General features: G+C 33.7%; 1 protein-coding gene across 1 annotated transcript in view; it reads right to left on the bottom strand.

Annotated features, from left to right (window-relative positions):
- The window catches only part of LOC117168560 (lipase 3-like), a 9,245-nt gene extending 512 nt beyond the window's left edge, over positions 1–8,733 (bottom strand). Inside the window, exons 1-7 of the mRNA XM_033354310.1 lie at positions 8,573–8,733; positions 8,177–8,381; positions 3,041–3,155; positions 2,722–2,965; positions 1,394–1,552; positions 521–608; positions 314–456 (exon numbers count right to left, since the gene is read on the bottom strand). Coding sequence (XP_033210201.1) covers positions 314–456; positions 521–608; positions 1,394–1,552; positions 2,722–2,965; positions 3,041–3,155; positions 8,177–8,381; positions 8,573–8,662 — 1,044 coding nt within the window. The 5' untranslated portion in view covers positions 8,663–8,733. The remainder of the gene's footprint in view (positions 1–313; positions 457–520; positions 609–1,393; positions 1,553–2,721; positions 2,966–3,040; positions 3,156–8,176; positions 8,382–8,572) is intronic.
- Between the last annotated feature and the right edge of the window lie 17,548 nt (positions 8,734–26,281).

Below are 26,281 nucleotides of genomic sequence, written 5' to 3'. Positions count from 1 at the left end.
ATCGTAATACACTGTTATTATAGTATTTGTATTATTTTAATAGTAATAATAATAATAATTATTATTATTATTATTATTAGCTCGCGGCCGGTGTTTAAGTACAACAGCGGTAAAATGCGAACTCCAAACTGCACTATGCTCGTATTTTTTTACCTAAAACATCATCGCCAGAGATTCCAAACATCGGATTAAATTAACTTATAACGTCCTTATCTCGTCAGTCACTTGACTGAGTGCGTGGCTGTGATAAAAAACCGCGTTGACACGAGTAAAATTTTTTAAAAAATTATTTTTATTAATGGATTATACTAACCTTGGGATCCGCTAACAGATCGTTCAGACCGTGATATATGGCAAATGGAAAATTAACGTTTTCCAGGGGATAGTCCGGTGGTGTAATTGAATTGTACAATTGTAAGTTTCTTACGGGACCATAATCAAAAAGTCTAAAAGTGCCTATTAGTAAAGAAGAAAATACATTAAAAATAAAATTTTTAAAAAATCTTATTTTTTTACATACCAGGATTATAGGTTCCAAGTGCGTAATGCAACAGTTGTTTGTTTGAACCACCAGCAGGCTCATACTTTAGAAAATGTTCCAGATTAGCCTAAAAAATATTAAGTTACTGAAAAAGCATTAAATGTTGGTATTGCATTTATATTTATTGATTTAATGTAGAGGGTGGCTCGTGATAGCATCACCAGTGCTACGAACCATAAAGCCTATTGTGCCATACCACTGTTTATTCTCAAAACTATACAACTTTCGGTTGCCATACATACCTCATGGTGCAGTGAATCAGGCACACCTTTTTGCCCAATAAAACTGACATTCATACTTTTTGCAATTCGGTAGTCTTTTTTTAATCAGGCCATGGATATGCAGTGTCAGGTTAGGGTGCACGCAGTGTTCTTTCTGAAAGCATCAGTTGGATGACCACATTCAGTTCATTGGCCTTATGTGTTATATAACTGTCTTTCTGTGTTTGCATGTGTTTGTATGTGTGTGTGTCTGTGGGTTTGTGTTTATTACTCGAAATCGACTAGCTGCCACCGAGAGAGGTCACTAGTCTATTTTGAGGGGACCATGTAAGAGATCGTCCACAAATTACGTAAGACTTTTTTCTTGTGTTTATATCGTTGTCCCCTTCTCAACTTCACAGCAATTTTATGCTTGTCTTTATTCAAACAACAGAAAAGCGTCTTACGTAATTTGTGGACGTTCCCTAAGATGGGTTCCAAACCACCAAAGCACCAGTAGAAGTATATATAAGAATGCACATTCGTCCCGGCATAGAGATCGAACCCCAGACCTCTTTCTCGGAAACCTAACTCACTATCGGTAAGCCATTGAGGCTCCACAAGTCACTTTAGGTATTAAAAATTAACAAACCCGATCCAATTGCTCATATCCAATGCCGATAACCGAAAATATAACGGAAATGCAAATAGGCTGAAATATGCTTTTCGCACTGCAAACAAAACTCGTGAAAATTCGAAGTAGAGTTGAAGCTGGAAGAAGTTGAAAATATCCCACTCTTTCGTATAGGTTCTGGAAGTATGCGGAAAATTTATTAGCAGGCAATTTAATTTAAAGAAAAATTAGTCTTTAAGCCTAGCGAGTGCACCGGTGGCTTAACAGAGTCTTTGAATTTTCTTTTGCTCAAGCTAGAGATCGATGCTCGTCGGGAGGATATGATACTCAACCAGAGACTACCATGTTAGGTTGCGTTGGCATGATCAAATTAAATCCCCATTTAATCCAGCCTGCAAAAAACTTCTGATTGTGAGATGGGTGACCACAGAGCATGACGAAATCAAAAGGACAGGCCTGCGGAACACTCGTATGCCTTGAGGGCACAAAGCGACCCAAAGATAATAGCTTTCTACATCCATATCGCAAGTGCCGTGGCATATTTTTGGGACGAAGTTATGGTTCAAATCGTAGTAGTTCGAAATCGTAGTTGCACAAAATTTGGCACTTATCGTTTTAGACAATTGACTCTATCTCCCTAGGAGATAGAATCTCTCTAAAAAGTCTCTACTTTGTTAGCCTTGAGTGAATTTTTGACAGGAGCTTGGAGATCGCTGAAGATCTCAGATAACACCCGTACTTTGTTTGCAATGTGCTGCTTGATTGTCAAAAGCTTTGAATTGTTCAATTTATTACTGAGGATCGTCAGTTCTTGGACGAACTTTCTAATCCTTTCTGTGAACGGTCTACCAGATGTTGTGCAGTCAATCACACACAATATTCTGGTTCGGTTGATAAAGGCGTCTTTTGTTCTTTCGATCCATCATCGGTTTAAGCCTTCTATTTAAATAAGCCGAATCTATTGCAGTACCATAAACTGAACAGTTGATGGTCTAAAGGTCTCTCAGTAGATGCCTGCTTTCTGCGATTGCTCTTAATGTCGCTGCCTTCTCCTACGGCTTGTTCATACAGCGAATGGAGAAGCGCTTCACGTAATACCCTTTTTTCCGGATTAAGTCGGCTTGATTTCGCAAAGACTTTTGTGAAATGTGCTGAAGTTCTGGGTGTTTCTGGCACCACAGAGTGTGTATACGCGAGATTCTTCTCGCTCTCTATAGTAGTTCGGAACAGATTCACTAGACAACTTAATACAGTAGCCTCCAGTTGAGCAACATATTACCCCGGCGCTATCAGATGGTACCCTGACTAGGTCTTAAGCAAAAAATTATTATTTGAAAAATGCTTACCACCATTATTCTAGTGAATGGTATTAACAAGCGCAGTAAGCCTCCTAAATACTTCTTGAAAACAGATGGAGACAAGGCCAGTACAAATTTGATTTTTTTATTGTATTCGGGTTTTAGCGATCCCATAACACAAGTCTGAGTACACCCTTCAGAAAAACAGCCTATGTTAAGATTAGTTTGATTCGTATTATTCAAAACGTAATGGATTGTGGTTGGCAAGTCGTAAAGCCCCATCTCGTGCCAGCTTAAAAATTTTAATTTGTTAATAAAAATTAAATAAAAGGAATATAAAAATAATATTGAAAATTTGATAGTATACCTAAAGTCCCAAAATCCAAAACTTGTTTCTAATTTTGATACGTGTTTTCTACTGTAAGTATTTCCACGATTGTTCAACAACCAGACATCATAGCCTTTATCAACCAAAATAAGAGCTGAGAAAATATGGATGTGTTAGATTTTCTAAAACCTTCACTTGGAAACTTATTTTTTTGGCGAGAAAATGATACATTATTTTTGCCACAATTAAAGTAAAATACTTAGTGTTCGTTACGAAGGTTTTAGTTTCTTTCGTTATTTTATTAGCAGGGTGCCATGTGGCCCTTCAATTTAGTTCGCAGAGGTTAATAAGAATTTTAAAAGGTTTCAGCAGAATAAATTTCTTGTGATTCCTTAGAAAATTTCTAACGAATTTTTATTTTAAACAATGAATTTTTAAGGAAAATTGAAAATGATTTCAAAATATTTTAAATTAGTTCAAGTTGAATTGTTCAGAAAATAGTAAAATGTTCAAAGAAATAGTAGAGTTTTTAACCAAAAAGAAATCATTTCTGGGCCAACAATAGAATGCTACACTATCCTAAAAAGACTACTGAGACTACTCTAGCAAATACCGTGGTGACGACCAGAGATGACAAAAGATGACAGTGATTTATTCATTATGAGTTTCTGTGATAGCAGGCGGCACGACTTGGTTTTCTCTTTCTTTTTCTCGCAACATTAATAAGTGAGAGTGAGAAAGACATGAATGGTCGCGGGAAAGAGAGCGTTCTGATTTATACTTTTAATTATTTATTACCCAGCATTGCCACAAAAGTTAATAATAATATGAATTTTTTTCCTTTTTACGTTAGCCATACCTGCGTAATAATTTTTATTTAAAAGAAGGAAAAAATAATTGAAATTATAGGGCTGGTAAAAAATGCGTTTTAATATTATTATTTCTGATTAAAGAAAAAACAATTGCAATCAACCAAACGAGACGAATCGACAGATAGATTTTTAGAAAAATAAATGAATTTTTAACCAAGAAAGATTTTAATTTCTCAACACCAAATATGTTTTTAAAAAAATCATGATTTCTAACAAAATAGTTGAATTTTACACAAAAGTAAATAATTTATCAAGCTAAAAACACGAAATTTCAACAAAACACGTTGAATTTTCAATAAAAAGGATAACTTTTTCCCAAAAAAGTTTATTTTAAATCAAGCAGTTGAATTTTTAATCAAAAAAGATGTTGATATTCAATCAAAACCAGTTGAATTCAACCATAAAGATGAAATTTAATTTTCTACGAAAAAAGATGGCATTTAACAAAATAATAATTAGATTTCCAACCAAATAGTAGACCTTTTAACCCAAAAAGAATACCAAGAGTACAATAATACTATTTAGAAATCCTTAGAACCAGAATGACGATTTTTTTGGAAGGCTGTTGAATTTTCAACAAAAAAGATCATTTTTTAATAGCTTTTTGATTTAAAAAATTAATGCCCAATCCAAAAGGACGAATTTTCTATTCATAACAGTTTAATTTTTCACAAAAAGAGAATTTTTTAATGAACCAGTCAAATCTTTTACTTGCAAAGATCAGTTTTCCGCTAAATTTAAGAATTTTTTAACAAAAAGAGGTTAGACTTTAACTCAAATTAATTTCTAAGTATGAAAGATGAATTTTCAATCCAAAAGGACGGTTTTTTTAAGCAAATTAGCTTTCGATGAAAAAGATAATTCTTGTAACAAAATAATATAATTTTTAACTCGTAAAGATGAACTTTTGACAAAAAATTTCATTATTAATTAGCAAAGATATGTTAATTTTTAAATAAGAAAAATGACTTTTTCACCAAAAAAGATGAATTTTTAATCTAAAAGAACGAATTTTTTTATTAAAAACATTTTAATTTCACATATAAAAAAGTGTAACCAATTTTTCTTAACAAAGCAGAAATTTTCTATTCAAAACAGTTGAACTTCTGACGAAAAAAGTGTAATTTTAACAAAAATTTCATATTTAAATAAGAAAGAAGAATTTACATTTCAAAAGGTACGGGAGATTGCTCGAAGCCTACCAAAGACTAATCAAGACTTCTACTGACCAACCTGATTAATTAGCATTGTACAGTTTTGAAGTTTTTCTACATTGAGATTTTTAGTTTAATTTCCTAATCTTCAAAGTCGAACATTTTGATGATTATGATGATGATGATCCAATAGCAGGGCCATGGCCAGCCGTAGGCCCCGACAGGCCCACGACGCCCTTCCCCGAAATTCCGCGGATCCTACAATTTTTCTATAGATGTGAACAAAATCTAAATTATAAGTACGTTTTGCCCCCCCCCCCCCCCCCCCCCCCGCCACGAAATTTCTGGCTACACTGTTAAAAATAATATTAAATATAATATACCCATGTGTATTAAAATGAATATATCAAGCATATGAAATCGCCATTAAGAGCGACTATATTAAATTTCATATACATTCATGTTAATCACTCACAAGAAAAATCAGATAGTTTCATTTTTCACAAATTAAAAATAAGTTTAGCAGTAATTTTCGATTGTGAATAATAAAACATGACACCTTCTTCCTGTTACCCAGAAATAAAATTGGATTTCCAGTCAAAAAGTTCGATTAAGCAAATAAATAACAGACCTAACCTACAATTAACTGTCTTCTCCTTAAATTTTGACAATTCAGGGCGAAATTACGAAAAAGTTTTACCCATACATTGCACTTTCATAATAATAATAATAATAATAATAATAATAATAATAATACAGTCGAAAAATTCTAGATTATAAATTTAATTGAGAATATATGACAAGATTTAAAGAAATTAAACCACGTTGAGTTTTCACGTATATTGCTATACTGACCTGTATACTAAATTTAATACACATGTATACTAAATTCGTTAAGCAAATGTAGGTTACATTTCAGTAGCGGTATTGCATATTTGCTTCACACACATGTATATTAAACCTCGTACAGATTTTTCCAACAGAGTACGCACCTATGCAATAGTGCGAAAGAATAAAGGGGAAATGCCAAAACTAAACATAACCTTACAACATTCCTTCTGGCGTTTACAGATTTGAATAATAATTGTAAAATTAATAGCAGGAAAGAAAAAAGCGAGAAATGATAGATGTGGAGAAAGGATGTTACTGGAATTAGCAGGCTTGGAGTAGGAGAATATGATTATTTGATACGTTGATAGAAAAATAAGAAGAGTATTAAACGAGAAAATAGAAAGCAAAACAAAGGGGGCCAGATGTAATTAAAAAAATTAGTGAGAGAAGACACCAAAGGTGCAAGTGACAGTGAAAGAGAAATGACAGTATTAAGTAGTCTCAAAACATGTAACAAATGACGCAGGAGACACAGTACTCATTTTTTTAACCTAAGAAACTGAAAATAAAACATTTGTTTTCTTATTGAGTAAGAAATTAACTTTTCACAATACGAACATCGAAAATGGCGGCTTTAGTAGCCTGCGAAGCGGGACGAAAATGGTTGAATGCAGGTGAGCGAGTACGAAATTACTTTACAAAATCTAGAGTTTGCAAGTCTGTTATGACAAATCCTACAATATTTATACTTTCGCGAGTTAAGACCTAACCCTACCGTAGAAACTTCTCAAGTATTGTCACTACAGTGAGCACAAAAATTCCGGGCGCTATAGTGGCATCACTTACTAGGCAGTCTGATAAGTACCTGAACATTCTAAGAGATGGCATTATTATTCACTAATGTGAACCATTTTCGTCGAGCTTGATCCTTCAAATGACGCCTGTCAAAACTTCAGCCATTTATGTTTACGCATTTACAAGTTACAGCACTGAGAAGCGACTAACCTTCGAGTTTTTTTTAATATGGAGAAATCTGAGTTTCGAGTTTTGATCAAACACTAATATCTTCGCAAGAAAACGATATCCGAGACCAAGGCCAAGCTGGATAAGTATTACCCGGACTCTGCACCGTCGATTGGAACGATACATAAGTGGTTTACCGAGTTTCGTTGTGCTCGTACGAGCACAGTTGATGCTGAACGATCTGGGCGCCCAAAAGAGGTCACTACACCAGAAAATGTCGAAAACATCCATGATATGATGTTGAATGATCCCAAAGTGAAATTGAGAGAGGTAGCTAATGCTGTAGGCATATCATTGGAACGTGTGGGCAATATCGTGCATTTAGTTTTGGGCATGAAGAAGCTTTGCGCGCGAAGGGTGCCGCGTTTTCTCAGAGTGGACCAAAATCGAATTCGTGTGACAACTTCCGAGCAGAATTTGGCATTATTTTCGCGTAAGCCGACAGTGGGTTCCACCGGGCCAAAGTCCAAAAACGCAACAATGGGTCGGAAAGGTTATGGCCTTCGTATTTTGGGATACACATGGCATAATATTCGTGGAATATCTTGAAAAAGGTAAAACCATAACCGGAGCATACTATTCATCATTATTGGACCAATTAAAAATTGAAATCGCCGAAAAACGACCGCATTTGAAGAAGAAAAACCCGCTTTATCATCACGACAATGCGCCTGTTCATTCATGCTCAGTTGCACAAGCAAAATTGCATAAAATCGGCTTCGAATTGGTTCCTCAGCCACCGTATTCACCAGACCTGGCCCCCAGCGACTATTACTTGTTCCCTAACCTGAAGAGATGGCTCACCGGTAAGCGTTTTTACTCAAATGAGGAGCTCATAGCTGAAACTGAGGCGTATTTTGGAGACCTTCCGATCGAGTACTTTTCGGACGGTATCAAAAAGTTAGAAAATCGTTGGACTCGCTGTATCGACCTAAAAGGAGAGTATGTTGAAAAATAAAACCGAATTTGGCCAAAAAAAACGTCTCCGTCTTTCATTTTTCAGGGACTTATCAGACTGCCTAGTACGTTGCAACGCAAACTTCACGTCCCTTTGGAAGAATTGTCACTGCATATTCGTCAATATTTGTGTCTTGCTCGTTCAATGTTCTTTTTGTGAAAAATAGTATACGCGGCAAGGGGCCAAAACCTCGGTAACGCCAACTCGCATGGTGGCTGTCCTGGGGGCCTGAGGCCCCTCATGGAGTCAACTTCATGCTCGTTTGCATTTGCTCGGTTACTCCCCTCGCCACGTAATGTACTATTTATAAATTAGAGTATACGAAACTAATATTTACCTAGTGATCGTTTGGGTCCTGTACCAAGCCAGGTAAATGAAGAACCCAAGAGGCCATGTAACAATAAAGCCACTTTTCCCTTTTTTGTTTCGCTTGATGTTTTATTGATTACTCCAGGAATTCGATGCACCTCCAAAATATATCCATCTTCAGTTGTAACTTGATGAACCTCGAACGCGTAACCGTAATCGTTTACCAATGTTTTCTAGAAACAAATGAAATTTTTTGTTTCTTGTTCAATTTGAGAATTTATTTTTTATTTTCAATTAAATTATTTAATTAATTAAAATGATAGTAATTTAAAAATAATAATAGAAGCAATAAAGTGTATTCAAAATCTTAAAATTTGTAACTTAAAATTTGAATTTTTTTCCAAAATACTAAAACATTTCTTACGAGGTTAACGCTTGGATCTGGACGAGAGCTTGAAGTGAAATCAACTCCATTGCATAAAAGTATCACAAAACCAAAAACTATATGCTCCATTTATTCGATATTTTATGGAACGAAGTCTTTGTTTCTTCGCTTTTAAAGTTTCTGAAAGATTGACACTGATCTCCAAACTGCAACAGCCTTTTATTACTGTATTTGACGCGTTCACAGTTTTTATGTGCTCAAAAATGTATGCAGCCACACGTTTCAGTTTATGTCTTATCAAATTACACTTTTTCAATGAAAATGTGTCGACGAGAATACGAATAAAATAAAAAATGAAAAACACCATTGTCTTGAAAATATCCATTGTATTTTGTTATCAAAGTAGACATTTTTGAGTCTTCTTACAAGTCTATTCATTCACAAAAATTAACAAAACAAATCAGTCTTTTATCATTTTTTAACACTCTTACATATAAAGGAAATAGTGAAGCATGCATAATTCCATATGTATCGCTATTTTATCTTGTGCTTGTCTAAATGAGGAAACAGATGATAGAAATAATTATGTGTTGTTTTGAAATTTGGTGAAACACGCGCATGAAAATAATTTATTCATAAATCTAGTATTTGTCCCAAAAGTGTACATTCCCCGGTGCTTAAGAGAATGAACCCGTAAATTATATCGCTGTGAAAAAACACTTCTTACCATATCGCCATGAAAAAAAAACTCATCTTTATAAAATGTGATGAACAAAAATATTTGTCAGTAAGCATTGGTAAACGCTGTGAAAAAACAGGTCTCGTATAAATACTGTGAAAAAAATCCGCATTATTGAATGGCCGTAATAAAAAACATATTTTAGTAAACACTGCGAAAAGAAGCCCTTTTTAAGAAACGCTGTGAGGAAAAAGTTGACTCCTGAAAACGCTATGAAAAAAAAATATTTTTTGTGAAAACGCCGTGATAAAAAACCTTATTCATAAAAATACCGTTATAAGTAACTTATTAAGAAGGCATCGTCAAAAAATACTTATGAAAATTCTCGGGAAGCAAACCTTTTCACATCGTTTATTCAAGTAAATAATTACTTTTTCCTATTGTTATAATTATAATCGTTTATTACTTTATTAATAATAAAATACGTTATATAAGTTCGAAGTTTTCAATTCAAGATGGCGCATTCAAAATGGCGATTCAAGATGGCGATGCGAAAAGAAATCCTTTTTAAGAAACGCCGTGAGCAAAAATTTTACTCGTGAAAACGCTATGAAAAAAAAATTATTTTTTGTGAAAACGCCGTGATAAAAAACCTTATTCATAAAAATACCGTGATAAGTAACTTATTAAGAAGGCATCGTCAAAAAATACTTATGAAAATGCTCGGGAAGCAAAACTTTTCAAATCGTTTATTTAAGTAAATAATTCCTTTTTCCTATTGTTATAATTATAATCGTTTATTACTTTATTAATAATAAAATATGTTATATAAGTTCGAAGTTTTCAATTCAAGATGGCGCATTCAAAATGGCGATTCAAGATGGCGATGCGAAAAGAAATCCTTTTTAAGAAACGCCGTGAGCAAAAATTTTACTCGTGAAAACGCTATGAAAAAAAAATTATTTTTTGTGAAAACGCCGTGATAAAAAACCTTATTCATGAACATACCGTGATAAGTAACTTATTAGGAAGACATCGTCAAAAAATACTTATGAAAATTCTCGGGAAGCAAACCTTTTCACATAGTTTATTCAAGTAAATAATTACGTTTTCCTCTTGTTATAATTATAATCGTTTATTACTTTATTAATAATAAAATATATTAAGATGGCGCATTCAAGGTGGCGGTTTCAAAATTTTGAAAAAAATATATATGTGAGCTTCAAAATCTATAGTCAGGGGTTTTTGGGGTGGCGGATTACGATTGCTGACCTACAATTAGATTCTCGTAATTCTTCGAAATAGATCTCATATTTGGTCGACTAATTTTCATTTTAATTTAGGAACTTGAAATTCGTAAGCAGCGTCTCCAAAAACCCCCAGTATAGATTTTCAAGCTTGTATATCTCTTTTTTCAAAATTTGGGAAGTAGCATCTTGAATCCGCAATCTTGAATTTAAATATTACCCATTTCTGAATTCAGATTCGCAATCAACGACCTTGAAAAGCCTGTTATACCAATTTTAAAAAGAATCGAAAGTTTATTAGGCATACTCGTCCACCATATTGGATCAGCCATTTTGTTTGGGAATTTTTGACATTGGATTCGTAATCAGCAACCCTCAAAACCCCGAAAGTAAACGAATTTGGACCATTTTATGAACATTTTCTAATTTTAACCACCTTTTTCTGGTTTTTGACCACTGTGTAGCAACGTAAAACACGCGATTTTAACTTGATATATATTTATAGTTTTTGCATAGTCCACCAATAATAATTTTGTTACAGCAAAATGATTATTATAGTTTTTTTCCTTGGAATAAAACAGTTTAATTAAAAGTTTAAAATAATACGGTCTTTTTTCATGGCTTTTTCAAAAATAGGGGTTTTTTCACGGTTTTTTCATGAGTAAGATTTTTTTTCACCGCATTTATAGAAATAAGGTTTTTTCTTAACATTTACAGAAATATATATTTTTTCGTTTTTATGGAAAACAAAATAACTTCATGAATCATTTATATAAAACATCACTGTACATAACAATTGAAAAATTGTTTTAATAATAAATAATGAAAAATATGTTTACGGGCATTTTTGTATCGGAAATATTCTCATTTAGTAACACCATTAATTATCAAATATAATGTTATCCCGGAAGTTTTCAATTCACGAATTTTTAATTGTAAATTTTATTTTTCGTGATTTTTCAGTTGTCGCGATTTCAAATCGAGCATGCAGCCCATTTTTAAGTGACAGAGTATCATTTAAACAGAAAATTTGTATCTCTTGGAAACAACCGTCAAAATTTGGTCAGTCGTAACTTCCTAAACATTTTTTTTCTTCTCAAATCGGAAAAATATACTTCGCTTAATTTCTTATAAGAACAACATATTTCTTTGCCGATCAATTATGCGGCATCAGATAATCGTTTTAACGTAGCAATTCTTTCAATAGGCATGCTTTAACATGCCTGAATTGAAATTAATATAATGAAATGTTAATAGTATACTACATCACAAGGCGGATTAGGCAAGTCTTCACCGGGGGGAGGTCAATGTTTGTCGAACGATTAGAAAAACCATGCCCGTATACCATCGTTTTTTCTCATCATCTTATGAACATTGAAGTCCCCGCATAAAGACGTATGTAAGTCTACGAGTGATGTAAGATATTTTATACAAAAACACCATATCTTATGAGCCTATATAGCCCCCTGAAAAGTGACCGTCTTCCGGACGGTCACTTTTCAGGGGGCTATATTAAATCAATTTTTTCAATTTTTGATAATGATCATGATCACAGACCGAATATTCTCTTGTTTTGTTTTCTCCATCTGGCAAATTTGCTTGAAGGCCAGCTCATATTTAAAATTAGATTTTTGGGCTTCTAAATTTTGGTTTGCTTTTTTAACTCCGCCATTTTTATTGAGGGGTGGGATTTTGTTTGTTTTTCCATGATTTCCAGTTTACGAAGATTTACAATTATAACAATTTGCGAGGTAATTGCTAATAAATAAAGTTTTTATGGATTCTATTCTTGTTGATATGTTCAAAGATGAATACATGCAATTGATGTGGGTCCCGCCTATTTAAACTGTAATTGGTAATTTCGTATGGCGCGAAATTTGAAAGTTTTCGTTTCGAGACAAAGTTTGAAATATATATGTCTACAGTTAATTAATGAAATACATTGTGCGTTATTATGTGGCCTTTTGTTAAACTAATTAACGGACTTTGCGGTGGCGTGTGGAACTAATTAACTTCCGCTAGCTGGACGGTGTGGTAAAGGCCTATCTTAACGCTCAATCTTCTGGGAACATAACAGGCTTATAACATGGTGGCTTCGAATAAAATATATTTAAACTATTCATATAACGAAAACCATCGATAAAAGATTAACTCTGTTTGATTAGTAACTAAGGTACCTAAAAAATTAGTCAATATTTTAACCAACTGAATTGTGTTTGCGTGGTAAATTGAGGCTCCGAATGCAATAACTATCTCACCGTCTCAGTCTATCCAAATTTTAAAAGCCACCAGAAGAAGTTAGAAAAAATATGGTGCTGTCCAAAATAGGAAAACAGAAACTTGACATTAAATTTTAATATTAAGATATTACACCTAAGTATCCAGATCATTGTCCTATTGTTACAAATCCTCAGGCTTGTAGGAAGATTTCTAAAAAGTTTCAGATTGATTCATCCAAAATTGACGGAAATATCGATTTTCTAATAAAGCATTCGACGCGTTAAACGTTAACTCTCTGAACAAAAAGCCCCGTCAGGAAGCATACGCATTGTTTTAATTTTCGGGACTTTATTTTTAAATTTTTAAATACTAGCGAAAATCTACGTGTCTATCAATAAATTTCTCCTCGAAGAATCATATTATTGTTCATAAAAGTAAATGTTACAAGTTTTTATTTGCATTAATATTTTACAGGTTTTCTAAGGAACAACTTTCCTTGTATATAAGAAATGTAAGTTTTTCAAGTTTTTAATTGTAAAATATATCTTTACAATTTGTTTACTAACATATCAGGATAAACGAAAATTTGGCGTTCAACAGTTTTACATTTGTTTCAATAATTCGGCCATCTACTTGTCAACACGGCATTTTTACCTCTCCGGAAAAGATACTTACAAGAAGCTGGAAAAGGCGAGAGATGGAATCATCAATTTAGGATACAAAGAGCGAGTGTTATCAGTAATAGAACCAGTGGAGAGAGAAAGAGATAAGCGAGAGATTACAGGGAGCACATGTATGTTCCGTCATGTTTGCTCTTGTAGACGTAAAAATAACGACGTGAACATAAGTTTTCCGTCCGACGACATTTATTACTGACTTAGATAGTGCGCGTTCTGACTCCTAGCCTTGCACTAAAAACTCTGGGATCAATTTTGTTGCAGGGAATTTCAAAATGGTGTTCCATCTCGCTCGCAGTTGGGATACAACACTTGTCGATTGTTTTTGCTGCATAACTGTAAAAATAATTGACAGTAGGTGACGTATCGTATCCCAAGTCCGAGGCAAACGATATCTTGTGATGTGGTACAATTCTCACTAACAAGCCAAAGGACACAGTCCCATGGAGGTGGATCAGTAGAATAGTGTAACCGTTTTTACCAACCTCCATGTAACTGCGACCTAATTTTGTTGTTATGTGTGCCTATGGAATATAAAACGCATTTAAAAAATAAAAAATACAAGTCTGATACTAATGAGATAAGAGAGAAATTCATTCAGCGTTGATAAATTATGCTAATTAACTTCCTGGTGCAATTGCAGAGTAATGTTATTTTTGTTAATACGATGTCTTCAATATGGGTAAGTCACGATATCAGAATGATCATATTTGAGTCACCCTTTAAGTGATTTTCAACATCCATATGTCCAGAACCACCCCTTTAACAAGTCATAAAAATAATTTTGGTCAAAACCCTACCCTTTTCCAATGTCTCGTTAAATATGATCATTAGTATGTAATGTGACGCTTCTATTCTGCAATCTAATCAGATTCCCTTCAAAAGATCTTCTCATGTGGCCAATAAAAGTATGTCAATTAACTAAACTATTTCGACCGCTCATAAATGTATAGTACAAAATAAACTATTGAATTTTATTATATTTGAGTAATATGGACTCATATAGCTAAATAGGCATTCTAAGTGAATTTTGTTACATAGCAAAATTTAAAACACAATTTTGGCAACCTCGAAATAAAAGAGAATTTCAAGCAGCTAATAAAGTATTCTGTAAGTTGACTGTCTATGACGTCACGAGTTCAGTTTTACCGAGCGAAGGTATAAGCACCGTTCCTATCAATATTAGGTTCGTAAATATCCCTTGCAATAGAGAAGAAAATACGTTTAACGAGAATACGAACTAGGATGATTTTTATTCAATTTTTTACTTAAACCTCAAAAAAATAGCAGAAGAGAATTGACAAAGCCGAAAAACAAAAACTTAAACAAGAAACTGGAATAACCTTAGTAGATTTAGGTCCTAAACTTGTATCTGACGCTGAGACCCCCAGATCAATTCCAATCAATTTGAAGATTCTCATGTCTACCCTTAGTCCCCCTCCCGCTTTCTATAATCTATATATCTAGATCGCCGTATGGTTCAACATCCGACTCAGAACCTGGAAACCTAAGATAATCCCCAATGGAAAAAGCAAGGACAAACAGCGGACTCACAATCATCCTCTTCAGTTCCGCAAGGCAATTTAAAATCCCTTCCCGATTCGTCACTTCGACGCGGCAATAATAGCCTTGGAACCCAAAGGCAATCATCTTTTTTGTGGATCCGAGAACGATTTAATTCATAAAAACAAGTAAATTTATAACTGAGGTGAATTTCATGTGCAATTTAGCAGGTACGCCATCTGATGCCAAATTAGGTGTCCTTCCAGCTTTTATAAGGATCAACCGGTATTCTTCCAGGTCTCCCTACCGGAAATCTAGACGATTTCTAGATACTTTATAGACTCAGCTCGTCTAGCGAAGATCTAAAGCAATTTTATGACGGTCTCCTAGTATACACGCAGAAAAAAAAGGTATTATTTACTAATCAAGAAAAGTAGAGGGTTTTTTGTAACCGTAACAGTATAAACTGCGCTTAATGAAGGGGTGAAAATGTCCTTAGCATTTCGTAAATGTCAGAGTGAAATTCGGTTTAATTTAACGATTATAATTTAGTAAAATAAACCTCCATTTCCTAGTATTACATACTGTAAGATATGTAAAATCCACTGAACTTATATTAAATTAGTAGTGCAGTGGACATTACCGAGGGATCGGTACATGCTACCGATCCGATTAGTTTTCTTAACTCGCCCCTAAAGTCGTGTGTTATGTTGCTTGAAAATTTAGTAAAATACGCTTGGTTTGCATCGAGAGTAAATTCGGCACTCCTTACTGTTATTTTTGTTTAGAATTATGATTTATTTTCCTATGTTTCCTTTTTCTGTTTTTCTTTTTTTTTTGTCGCTAAACAACGCTATGAGAGCTTTCGAATTTTGCGGTCTTGATTGGTGAATCGTAAAGGTCTCCGTCACCTCACATTGCGTCATCGACTAGGATCTGTCGTCACCTCCACCTCAGCGAGGCTTCTTCTGTCTTGTGACCTTCTACGAATTCTTCTTCTGGCTCTCCCTCCGGGATTTTCGTATCTGCTCTCTCTTTGGCCGTCTGAGATCCACAACATGTCTCTGGTGAAAATGGACCAAGGCGATTACCAGCTTAATTATTGATAAAGTAGGTAATTTCGCCACCTTGGATATTTTATTTTATTTCTGGCTGTTGATGCCGTTTCTCTTATCTATTGTTTTAGGGGTCATGGAGTCTAAAATCACATCTGCCGTTCGAAGCATGGACTTCCGTTCTCCACTTCTCGCACAGAAGTACATTTAGCCACCCCGCTAGCCTCGACTTTCCAAGGATCGCTTTTTCCGCTTTTCGAGAAAAAGGAAAGAAACTTGGTCGATGATTTGGTTCAGCGAGGCAGAGGAAGACACAACGAAGAGAAGAAAAGGCGATAGGGCAGACCAATGGAAACGAGCCTACATGAGGATCTCACTCTTGACCGTAGCAATTAAAATTAGTCCTCTGCGCAGGACATTTATTATTTCGCCCATCAATCACGGTTCATCGCGTTTGTATACGTAGATTTCGAAATCATGGGCTTTACCATTTTATCTGAATTAAGCCGCAACAATGTGCTTTAAGTCTCCCAATATATTCCTGTAAAATTGTATTAGCTGAGATCATTCCCCTTTCCCCTATAGATAATTTAGACTCTAAAATGGCCTTATTTGATATTTCACAATATTTTAATGTGCTTTCTGTCTCCCAATATATTCCTGTAAAATTGCATTACCTGAGATCATTTCACTTTCCCCTATAGACAATTTAGACTCTAAAATGACCTTATTTGATATCTCAGAGTATTTCAATGTGTTTTCAGTCTCACAATATATTCCCACAAAATTTTTCTGGAGAGATCTGTGTGCTATAAGATTTTCGATGTTCCTTTAAAATTGTTCCGACGGAGATTGTTTTCCCCTTCCCGAATACGTATCTATTCTTGTCTAAAATTATGTTCTGAATCGTAAACCGTTTTTCCCTTTTAGAATTATATTTTATTCGAACCTCTCCCTAATTACGTTAAATTATTATTGTAATTCCGATTGCTACTTTTTCTCTTAAATCGGTTATTGTTGTGTGCATTTGCGTAATCTAAGGATTATAGAAATTGTAGTTAGAGAGAATCTTAATTGAAGCCACGGTTCATGTTATTATAAATGTACACCTAAGTCCTTGGAATAGAGTAATAATAATAAATCACTTTTAAGTATCATTTTGAAATCGAATTTTGCCAATTAATTAAAACCCAACCCCTCTACTATTACCTATGATTGTGTAGGGACTGAACTAACCATTTATTTCGAATTAGAGTTGCTGCCCGATTGTTTTATTTCATGTTATTTTTTTGTTTGTTTTATAGTTCATTTCATTTACATCACTCTTATCGCCTATCGCCTATGTCCCGAATTGAGAAATTTTACAGATTGGGAATTGTCGGGTTAATTATATTCTGTTGTTTATTTTGCTTCATAAAAAGTATTATGATAATAAAAACCTGGTAATAAATTTCTAAAAGGCCTAAAAAGTTCACACAAAAGAGGGATGGAAAATACCATCAAAAACGATAGCCTAATAGCTAGTTTTTGCGGTGAACCAGCACCAAAAATACCACTGTGCGACCCCCAGTCCATAAGGATAACACAATTGGAACGACTTATAAATGTGCCTCAACCCCAACAATTACCCAATACCGATGCGGAAAAATTAGAAGAAGAAGGTAGGGAAAGCAGGAGAAGAATTTTATCAGGGAAGATGCATTCGATTCTGCATCAACGAGCAAAAATGGTTATTCAGAAGATGACCTATCAGATCCAGAAAATTTGCGAAGGCGCGACTCGAGTTGAGTCAGCTACGATTAATGGAAGAGGTAAGTGTTTCTACTTTCAGATACAGATTTTGAAAAAATTCGAAATATCGACAAATTAACCTACGAATCAATTGAAAACAAAATTCAGTCTCAAGGCTTTATTATGATGATCTGTTCTTATTTATTTTTACTTATTCATCATTATGGTTTCTTACATTCACAAGAAAGGACATAGCCTTCCAAGAGGCTTTATAAGCGGCCATGAAACATCAATATGAAATGTCTCACAAGACGAATAAAAAGTCTGATATAAAATTGAAGGTGAGCCTAAAATCTTTAGAAATAATGAGTTGTGAATTATGGATCATGTAATAAATCAATTTCTATATTTCAGGTGCCTGCCCAATATCTCCAACCTGCGTCTAATGCGGTAAGAGTCATGATGATTTTCTTAAGTTCTAAGAAATATTCGAAAAATATTTAGCTATAATAAATGATTTCAATTTTATTTCAGCGAGAAATATCTCCATCCTGTGGGTCTTATTTACCAGAGGACGTTACTGCGTATATAAAAATAACAGCAGAGAATTCGACTAAGATTGAAGACACAGAAAAATGGAGGATTATTGCAAGAGAAGTCCTTCTAGAAGTATATGGAAACACGTTAGCAAACTGTTCGGCCACAGGAAAACGAGGAGGGCGAAAGAGCATAAATCCTCTGCTATTCAGAGAATTATTTGGTAAGCATTTTACGCATTTACTGTTAACCTCTATAATTTCTTGTATTTTTATCTTTATTTTTCTATCGTAGAATGAGCCAATCGAGCAGTTGCGGGTGCGCTTTTCAAAAACCAATTTATCACGCATTTCAACAAAACCACTGCGAACAAAAGGAAGTATCGAAGTCGGAAAACGTCAACCACTGGAGGTTGAAACCTTTTTAAATCATGTAAAATCTTTAAAATATTCTAGGATCTTTCTTTAATTTTTGTTTCTGAAATATTTTGTATTCGTTTGAAATCTTTTAAACTTTGTCGAAAACTTTTTAAATCAGAGGGATCTTTCGAATATTTTAAAATATTTGAATTCTGGTCTGCTGTATCTTTTTTGAAATCTTTGGCATTCTTTTAGTATTTTGAAATTTTTGTGATTTCTCTGTAACAACTTAAAAAATCTTCGTGAAATATTTTCTAATGTTTAATAGCTGAATGGCAGCTTTTTTTAAGCTTTGTTTGTGTAATCTTTTTTGTTCGTTTGAAATATCCTACAATTTGTTGAAACATTTTTAAATGATGTGAAATCTTTGTAATATTCTAGGATCTTTCTTTAATTTTTGTTTTTAAAATATTTTGTGTCCGTTTGAAATCTTTTAAAATTGCTTGAAACCTTTTTAAATCGTGTGACATATTTTAAATATTTTGAAACATTTGAATTCTAGTGTGCTGTATTCTTTTTGAAATCTTTAAAATGCTTGCATTCTTTTGAAATCTTTATGCAATTTTCGTGAAATCTGGAACAATTTTAAAAATCTTCGTGAAATGTTTCCTAATCTTTAAAATCTTTCTTTAATCTTTGTTTGTAAAATCTTTTTTGTTCCTGCGAAATCATCGACACCAGATTATAACAATGGTTAACTCCCTCGTAAACGTTTTATGTTCTTAACTTTTATTGTTATTTGTATTAATGTCGATATATCACTAATTTAGGACTCATCAGCGACGTTTGGAATAGCGATGAACGTGCTGTTCTGAGTAAGCGCGCGAATAAAACTCAATTACGCATGCGCAAAATATTAGGTAGGACATGCAAGTCTAATGTAGGATATCCCGGCATACAGTGATATAGGACATGTAGGCGCAATGGAGGTTTTAATTGAAGCCTGCTTTAAGCCTGCAAGTGAATAAAATGGAAATATGTACCACTTACGAGGCTTTAAGTAGGACCTAAATGTACGGGAATAAGTCCTACGTATAGCCTTTTAAGTTTTCGAAGCTTCAGGCATTGGAGGCTTAATGTAGGGTTCAGATTTCGACTCGGGTATTTTCTTTTAATTACTTTGGCTGCTTTTAAAATTTGCATGGTCTGTGACGATCGCACAATAATTATTTGGCTGTCCAAGCGTCGGACGATTAATTGCATCCAGACGCTTAATTTAAAACTTATATACGATTCAATTAGTGAAGATTTGGACTAATTCTTTAGGTATTTCGGTTACGAATTAAACAAAGTGAACTTTTCTTATCGATGATTTTCGATTTCGGTATATAGATAGTTGAAAATTAGCAATTTTAGCATAATCGGTCAGTTCATAAGATCGCAACTACTGAAAAATCCAGAAAAATAAGCATTACAACAATTCGAAATTCCGTAATAACGCAATATTTTCCAGTTTATGATAATACTGAATGCGCGTATATTACGACATTTTAAATCAATGCATAGTTATTTAAGCCATAACTATCCACATTTCGATAAGCTAAAAATAAAAGAGCGATACATATCGAATTGTACTTCGGTAACAATTTCAGTGGCAATTTTCAAGAAAATAGTGCTTTTCATTCCTATTCCTTTCAACACGTATTCATTGAAAAGATGTAATTTGATAAGACATAAACTAAAACGTGTTATTTCTTCATACTTTCTGAGCACATTAAAATTGTGAACGTGTTAAGCGCAGCAGTGAAAAGCCGTTGCAGTTTAGAGATCAGTGACAATTATTTACAAAATTTTAAAGCCAAGAATCAAGGACTAAGACCCGTAAAATTTTGAGTAAATGGTAAATACAGTTTTTTCTTCGATACTTTTATGCAGTTAGGTTGCTCTTACTGCAACCTTTCGTCCAGATCCAAGCGTTAACCTGGTAAGAAGTTTTGAAAGCTTTATTCGGCAGAAAAAATTTTAAAACTTAACGATACGGGTTTTGAGGCATTAGGTGTAGTTTTATATTTTTATTATTATTATATTTCTCTTATTTAATTTGGATTAAGCAGTATACTTTAAATTTTTAATTAAAAAAAAAAAAATTGATTCGCATATTAAGGACATAAGAAAGCCTATATAAGAACAGTTTCATCGGTTTTTTAAAATTCTTATCTGATCTTTTGGTATTTTGTTTTTTTTTTATTTTTATTATATTGTTTAATAAAATATCTAAGTTTCAATTTTTTTCAGTTTATTTGTTTTTTCGGGTTATGTACATACAATTTTTCACAGATTTTTGGGAAAAGTCAAAAAGAGCTTAGAAGATTTTAGGTATGTCAAAGAACTATCTAGAACATTTTTAAGAAAGTTTTTCTATTTCACAGGAATTTACCAAATTTTTCGAGAAATTGAATTAAAATTTATTTAGGTGTTGTAACAGTTTCTAATCTCCATAAAACTGGTTAAATTTCAAAATATCTTTTACAAATTATAAGAATCTTTGGAATTGCTTCAAAATCCTTTGAGAGAATTTATTAAAATTAATTTTTCAAAATGAAGAACCATTTTAATTTTTTCCAGGAATGTTAAGAAAAATTAATCATTATTTCAAAACAGTCTAAAATTCTCGAAAAGGTTAAAAATCTTATTTTGAAATCTTTACAAATCTAAATAATGATTTTGGTCGGCTAAAATGTTTTAAAATTATTTTGAATAATATATGAAAATTAATTTTTCGAAATGAAAAATCATTTCAAGTACTTCAAAACCCCACTCTTTTTTCTAATTTCTTTTTAATATTGCTGACTAAGAAATTTATGTTTTAATGTTTTCTTAATTCTTTTTTGAAATTTAAGAAAACCAATTGAAATGTTTCGAAATCTTGATTAATTTACTTTTAAAATTCATTTAAAATAATAAAAAATCATTATTAATCATTTCTCTTTCTTGTGGTTTTAAATAAAGTATGTATTAACAGGTAATTGATGTAAAAACTACGCTGGATATTAGTTATTAGAAAAAAATTTTCCTCGAAATAATTATAAAAAATGAGGAACCTCAGACTTTCCGCAAGAACTTATCGATTGTCTACTTTATTGCAAAAATGATTTTTTTAATTGTAATACAAGCTTTTTTTATTATTAGAGATTGTTTTGAGCGAAGTAAGTAATATTTACTAAAAGTTTTTTAACTGGAAGAAAATTGCAGGGATTAATTTGACTTTCTAATCTCAACAAATAAAATGTATGAATGAATGGTACCATCATAAGAAAATAAAAAATAAATAAAATAAAAACGAAAGAAGCAAAGTCTAAATATTTTATTTTAAACCTGGCAAAAGTAGGGGATCACTTGCTAGCCAAAAAAAGAAGTGTCCGAATGAAGGTTTAAGAATATCTAAGAAAATGTATTTCATGATGCACCTAGTAAAAAAGTCTATTTGTTTCAGCTCTTATTTTAGTTGATAATGGCTATGATGTCCGGTTCTTGTACAATCGCGGAAACACTTACAGTAGAAAACGTATCAAAATTAGAACCAAGTTTCGGATTTTAGGACTTCAAGCACACCATTATACTTTTATTCTTAATTTTATTATGATCTTATTTAATTTTGATTCAACAATTTTTTAAGCTGCCATGAGAGTTGGATCTACGGCTTGCCATACTGAAGGGTGTACTCAAAATGATGTTCTTGGATCCTTGAATTTTCCTGATAGTAATTCTTCTTTAACTTACATTTCTTGATTATAAACTTTACGCATATTTTGTTGCGTTTTTTTCTTATTAGTTATTTTGTTCTTATTAATTAATGATATCACTTGTATCTAGGGACTTAAGACCCTGATCGAAGTTCATACCGAGCGAGAGACTAGCGAGTTTCCTTTCTAGATTGTAGAAAGTTAGTGGCAAAGCCAGCCAAGAAGAGTTGAGTTTCCCCTCGAGATAGTTGGTTGGTAGCCACAGAGAAAGGAAGTAGACAGGTTCAAACAATGTACTTATTCAAAATTATTTTATTAATTGTGTAACTTAGTTATTTTATTACCACGGCCACATCTCGACAGATGTTCAACTTCCTGCCAACAAGATTTTTTGTAGGTACCAACTTGTATTTTATTATTAGTATTTTCTCTATGAAATCTATTTCGTGCGATAATTTTTAACCTAGTTATTACTACAATTTTGTCAATCTGCGTGCTACAATGAATTTGGAGAATTCGGGATAAATATGATAATACAATCTTTGCGAGATTTTTGTCAGTTTTTAAGCTTTATAAGTTAATTGAGATACCAGTCATGTCGTCAAATGATAGAGATGAAGCGATGTTGGGTTAAACTTCAGCATAAATAAATGAGCCTAAAGCTTAAATCGCTGATTTTCAAAACGACCAAGTTCCGAGAGCTTCTGTACCTGCTTTAGGTTTTGAAATTAGTTCGTGTATTAAAGATTTAATTACTGCTACGCCTAAACCGCAATATTACCATGAAAGGTGACAGAAAGCGTAATTTCGAGGTGTCCATCATCCTCTAAAAATAGATTGCGACAATTATTGAAGGGTGGGGTATTGACTGATCGAAAACCATAATTAATTCTATGTCGTTTGTGCAATTCAAATGACGGGCTTGCAGTGAAATTGTAATAAGGCCAATATTCTAAGTAAGTCAGTCGTGTGCGATTTCAGCTTCCACTAAAATTAATGTTTAGCAAGAGCTTGTAGAATTAGCTTATACAAATTTTGAACTCTTGAATCCTAATAACTCGTACGGCGCTGCGGTTTCTACCGACATCGGCGGTTCTTCAAGTCAAAATAAATCTGATTTTGATGAATTAGAAGCAAAGATTGATTCATTGGCTACACAAATGAAGCTTTTCAGTTTGAATAAAACGCGCTAACTTTTACGTTCTGATTCTAGACTCAATCAAAATATTCGAAATAAGTCAAAGATTAAATTAGGTATATGCTGGATGCATAAGAAGTATGGCGATAAACCGCATTGGTGCAAGAAACCCTCTTCTTGGCAGAGTGTCACAAAATCGGAAAACTAGCTGGAGCCGTCATTGGGAAGGTGGATGTTCAAGTTCCTAATTCTTTAAAGCATCTCCTGATCCGTGATAGAAAATCGGGGAAAAATTCTTTATTGATACTGAAGCAAGCATTTAAATTCTGCTCGTTGTCAAAAATTTGGAAAAGCTTCCAACACGTTTTGACTAGGACCTCGACGTCTAATTGTTTGGAATTTTTGTAGTGTAATAATTCCATATCCGATAACAGGGGCTAATTTGCTTGACCATAATCATTCTCTTGTACATATTTACGGGAAAAGAATAATAGACCCGTTTATTAATCTTAGTTCTTCTGAGGAAATTATTCTTTCTGATCAACCTTCAATCTGTACTTTTTAGTTGACTTCAAGATTTTCGCAGATTCTGTCTGTATATAAAGAATTAACCGGACGTGAAGCGTATATTCCTTTAAATTCAAGCAAATTTTTTATTATATCGTTACTTATAGACCACCTATTTGCCAAACGCCATCGAGGTCTTGCTCATGACAATTTTAAGGCTGCGAAGGAAGAATTTAAAAAGCTCTGTGAGCCTAGAGTTTACACATTCCAGTAATTCATGAGCAAGTCCCATACACCTAGTTAAGAGAAAGGAAGAAAATTGGAGAGTATGTTGCAGTTATCGTCGCCTAACACCATAACTACTTCTGACAGGTACCAAGTTCCACACTTGCACGACTTCTGTGCTAAGTTGTATGGAAAAAACATGTTTTCTTCCATTGATGAAAAAGAAGCTTTTCAGCGAATTCCGCTGGCTCCTGAAGAAACTCCTAAGACAGCGATGATTATGCCGTTTGGCATAATGCTATCTTGAACATGTTTTTGTCTACATAAACGATATCCTCATTGCATCATCATCGCCGGAGGAGCATGAGACTTATCGACGTGTATTCTTTGAGACGCTTAAAATGGCTGGTTCGGAAATTCATTTTACTAAGTGTACATTTGGCGTTTAGAAACTGACCGTCCCCGAACACCTCATTTCTGGCGACGGGTTTACACCAACTCCTGAAAAAGTGAAGGCTATTGTCGATTTTCCTAAACGTAAGACTCTAGCAATTTACGTAGATTGTTTGTGATGATTAACTTTTATCATGCACAAACCCAGGCACCGCTTCATGCTATCTGCATGATTCTACAAAAATGATAAGCGAGAAAGCCTTTAAACCGAAGAGGCCAATCAAGCGTTTGAAAAAAATTAAAACTGATCTCTCTAACGCAGTTCCTTTAGCTCATCGTTCACTTCAGCACAACAAAAAATACAGTGCTTATGACCGTGATCTTACTGCTGCGTTCGAAGCTATTAAGTATTTTACTTATTTTCTGGAAGGCAGGCAATTTTTAAACTGTTGACGGAACATAAACCTTTAATTTACGCCCTAATGCACAAGTCTGCAAAAGCTTCTCCACGGAAAGCGCGACAACTTTTTATTATCGGTTAGTTTACAAATAATATTCAACATTTATCAAGCACTGAGAATATTATAGCTATTTCACGTATAGATGAGATTCGGTTGCCGACTGAATTCAGTTTAATCGAACTTGCTGAGCAACAGGAGACTGACAAGGATCTTAACCATTTTTTCAGAACTCAAAAATTTAATTCAAGATTAAAGTGATTTTTATTCGTTTCTGACCGTGTAAGTCTTTATTGCGAAACTGCAAGTGGCTTAAGACTTTTTATTTCTGAGTCTCTTCGTCAACGGGTTTTTGAATTCTTTCGCAACCCAGCACATTCGAGTGCTAACATAACTGAGCGAATAATGCGTCAAGGGTGTTTCTGGCCGAACATGAATCGTTACATCGCTAAATTATGCGAAAAATTCCTTGACTGTCAGCAGTCTAAAATTTCTAGATACGTTAAATTTCTTCCTAATAAAATGATTGCTCAGGATGGGCGCTTTCATCATGTCCTTACTGAAATTATTGCACCCTTAATAGTCTATATTGATTACAGATATTTTCTTGCGATGGTTGATTGCTTTTTACGATGGACGGAATCAATTCCAATCAAGGACTTTTTAGCTCAAACAGTAGCTAGGGCCTTTAATGACAATTGGGTTTCTCGTTTTGAGTCACCTAAAATAATATCAACGAATCAGGGTTCGCAATTTTAATCTCCTTTATTTACTGCCCTTTTGGAACTTTTCCGCTGTAAAAGATATCCGTACCGATGCATATTATTCATCAGATGATGGCTTGATTAAACGATGTCACAGATCTCTCAAGTCAGCGATAATGTGTCATTCTGAAAAAAACTGAACCAGGGTGCTTTGAACAGTACTCATGTATTTTTTTTTTTTACCTGAGGCAACTAAAAAACCCTTAGAACGACCTTACACGGGGCTAATGTTAATCCTGCTCCAGCGAATGTAACTGATTGAGATATTACACATGTTCAAGTTTACTTTGAAACTACCAACTAAGTTTTTGCATATTCTCTTGCGTTTTTCTTCTTATTAATAATTTTGCTCTTATTAATTAATCATATCACTTGTATGTAGGAACTTAGCACCCTGGCCGAACATTATACCGAGCGAGAGACTAGCGAGTTTCGTTTCTAGATTTTACAATGTTAATGACGGAGCCAGCCAACAAGAGTAGAAAGTTTTCCCTCGAGATAGTCGGTTGGTA

This window comes from Belonocnema kinseyi, chromosome 1, assembly GCF_010883055.1.
Source record: "Belonocnema kinseyi isolate 2016_QV_RU_SX_M_011 chromosome 1, B_treatae_v1, whole genome shotgun sequence".
NCBI lineage: Eukaryota > Metazoa > Arthropoda > Insecta > Hymenoptera > Cynipidae > Belonocnema > Belonocnema kinseyi.
Note: the sequence above shows the minus strand (reverse complement) of the source record. Positions and strands in the feature narration are given on the sequence as shown.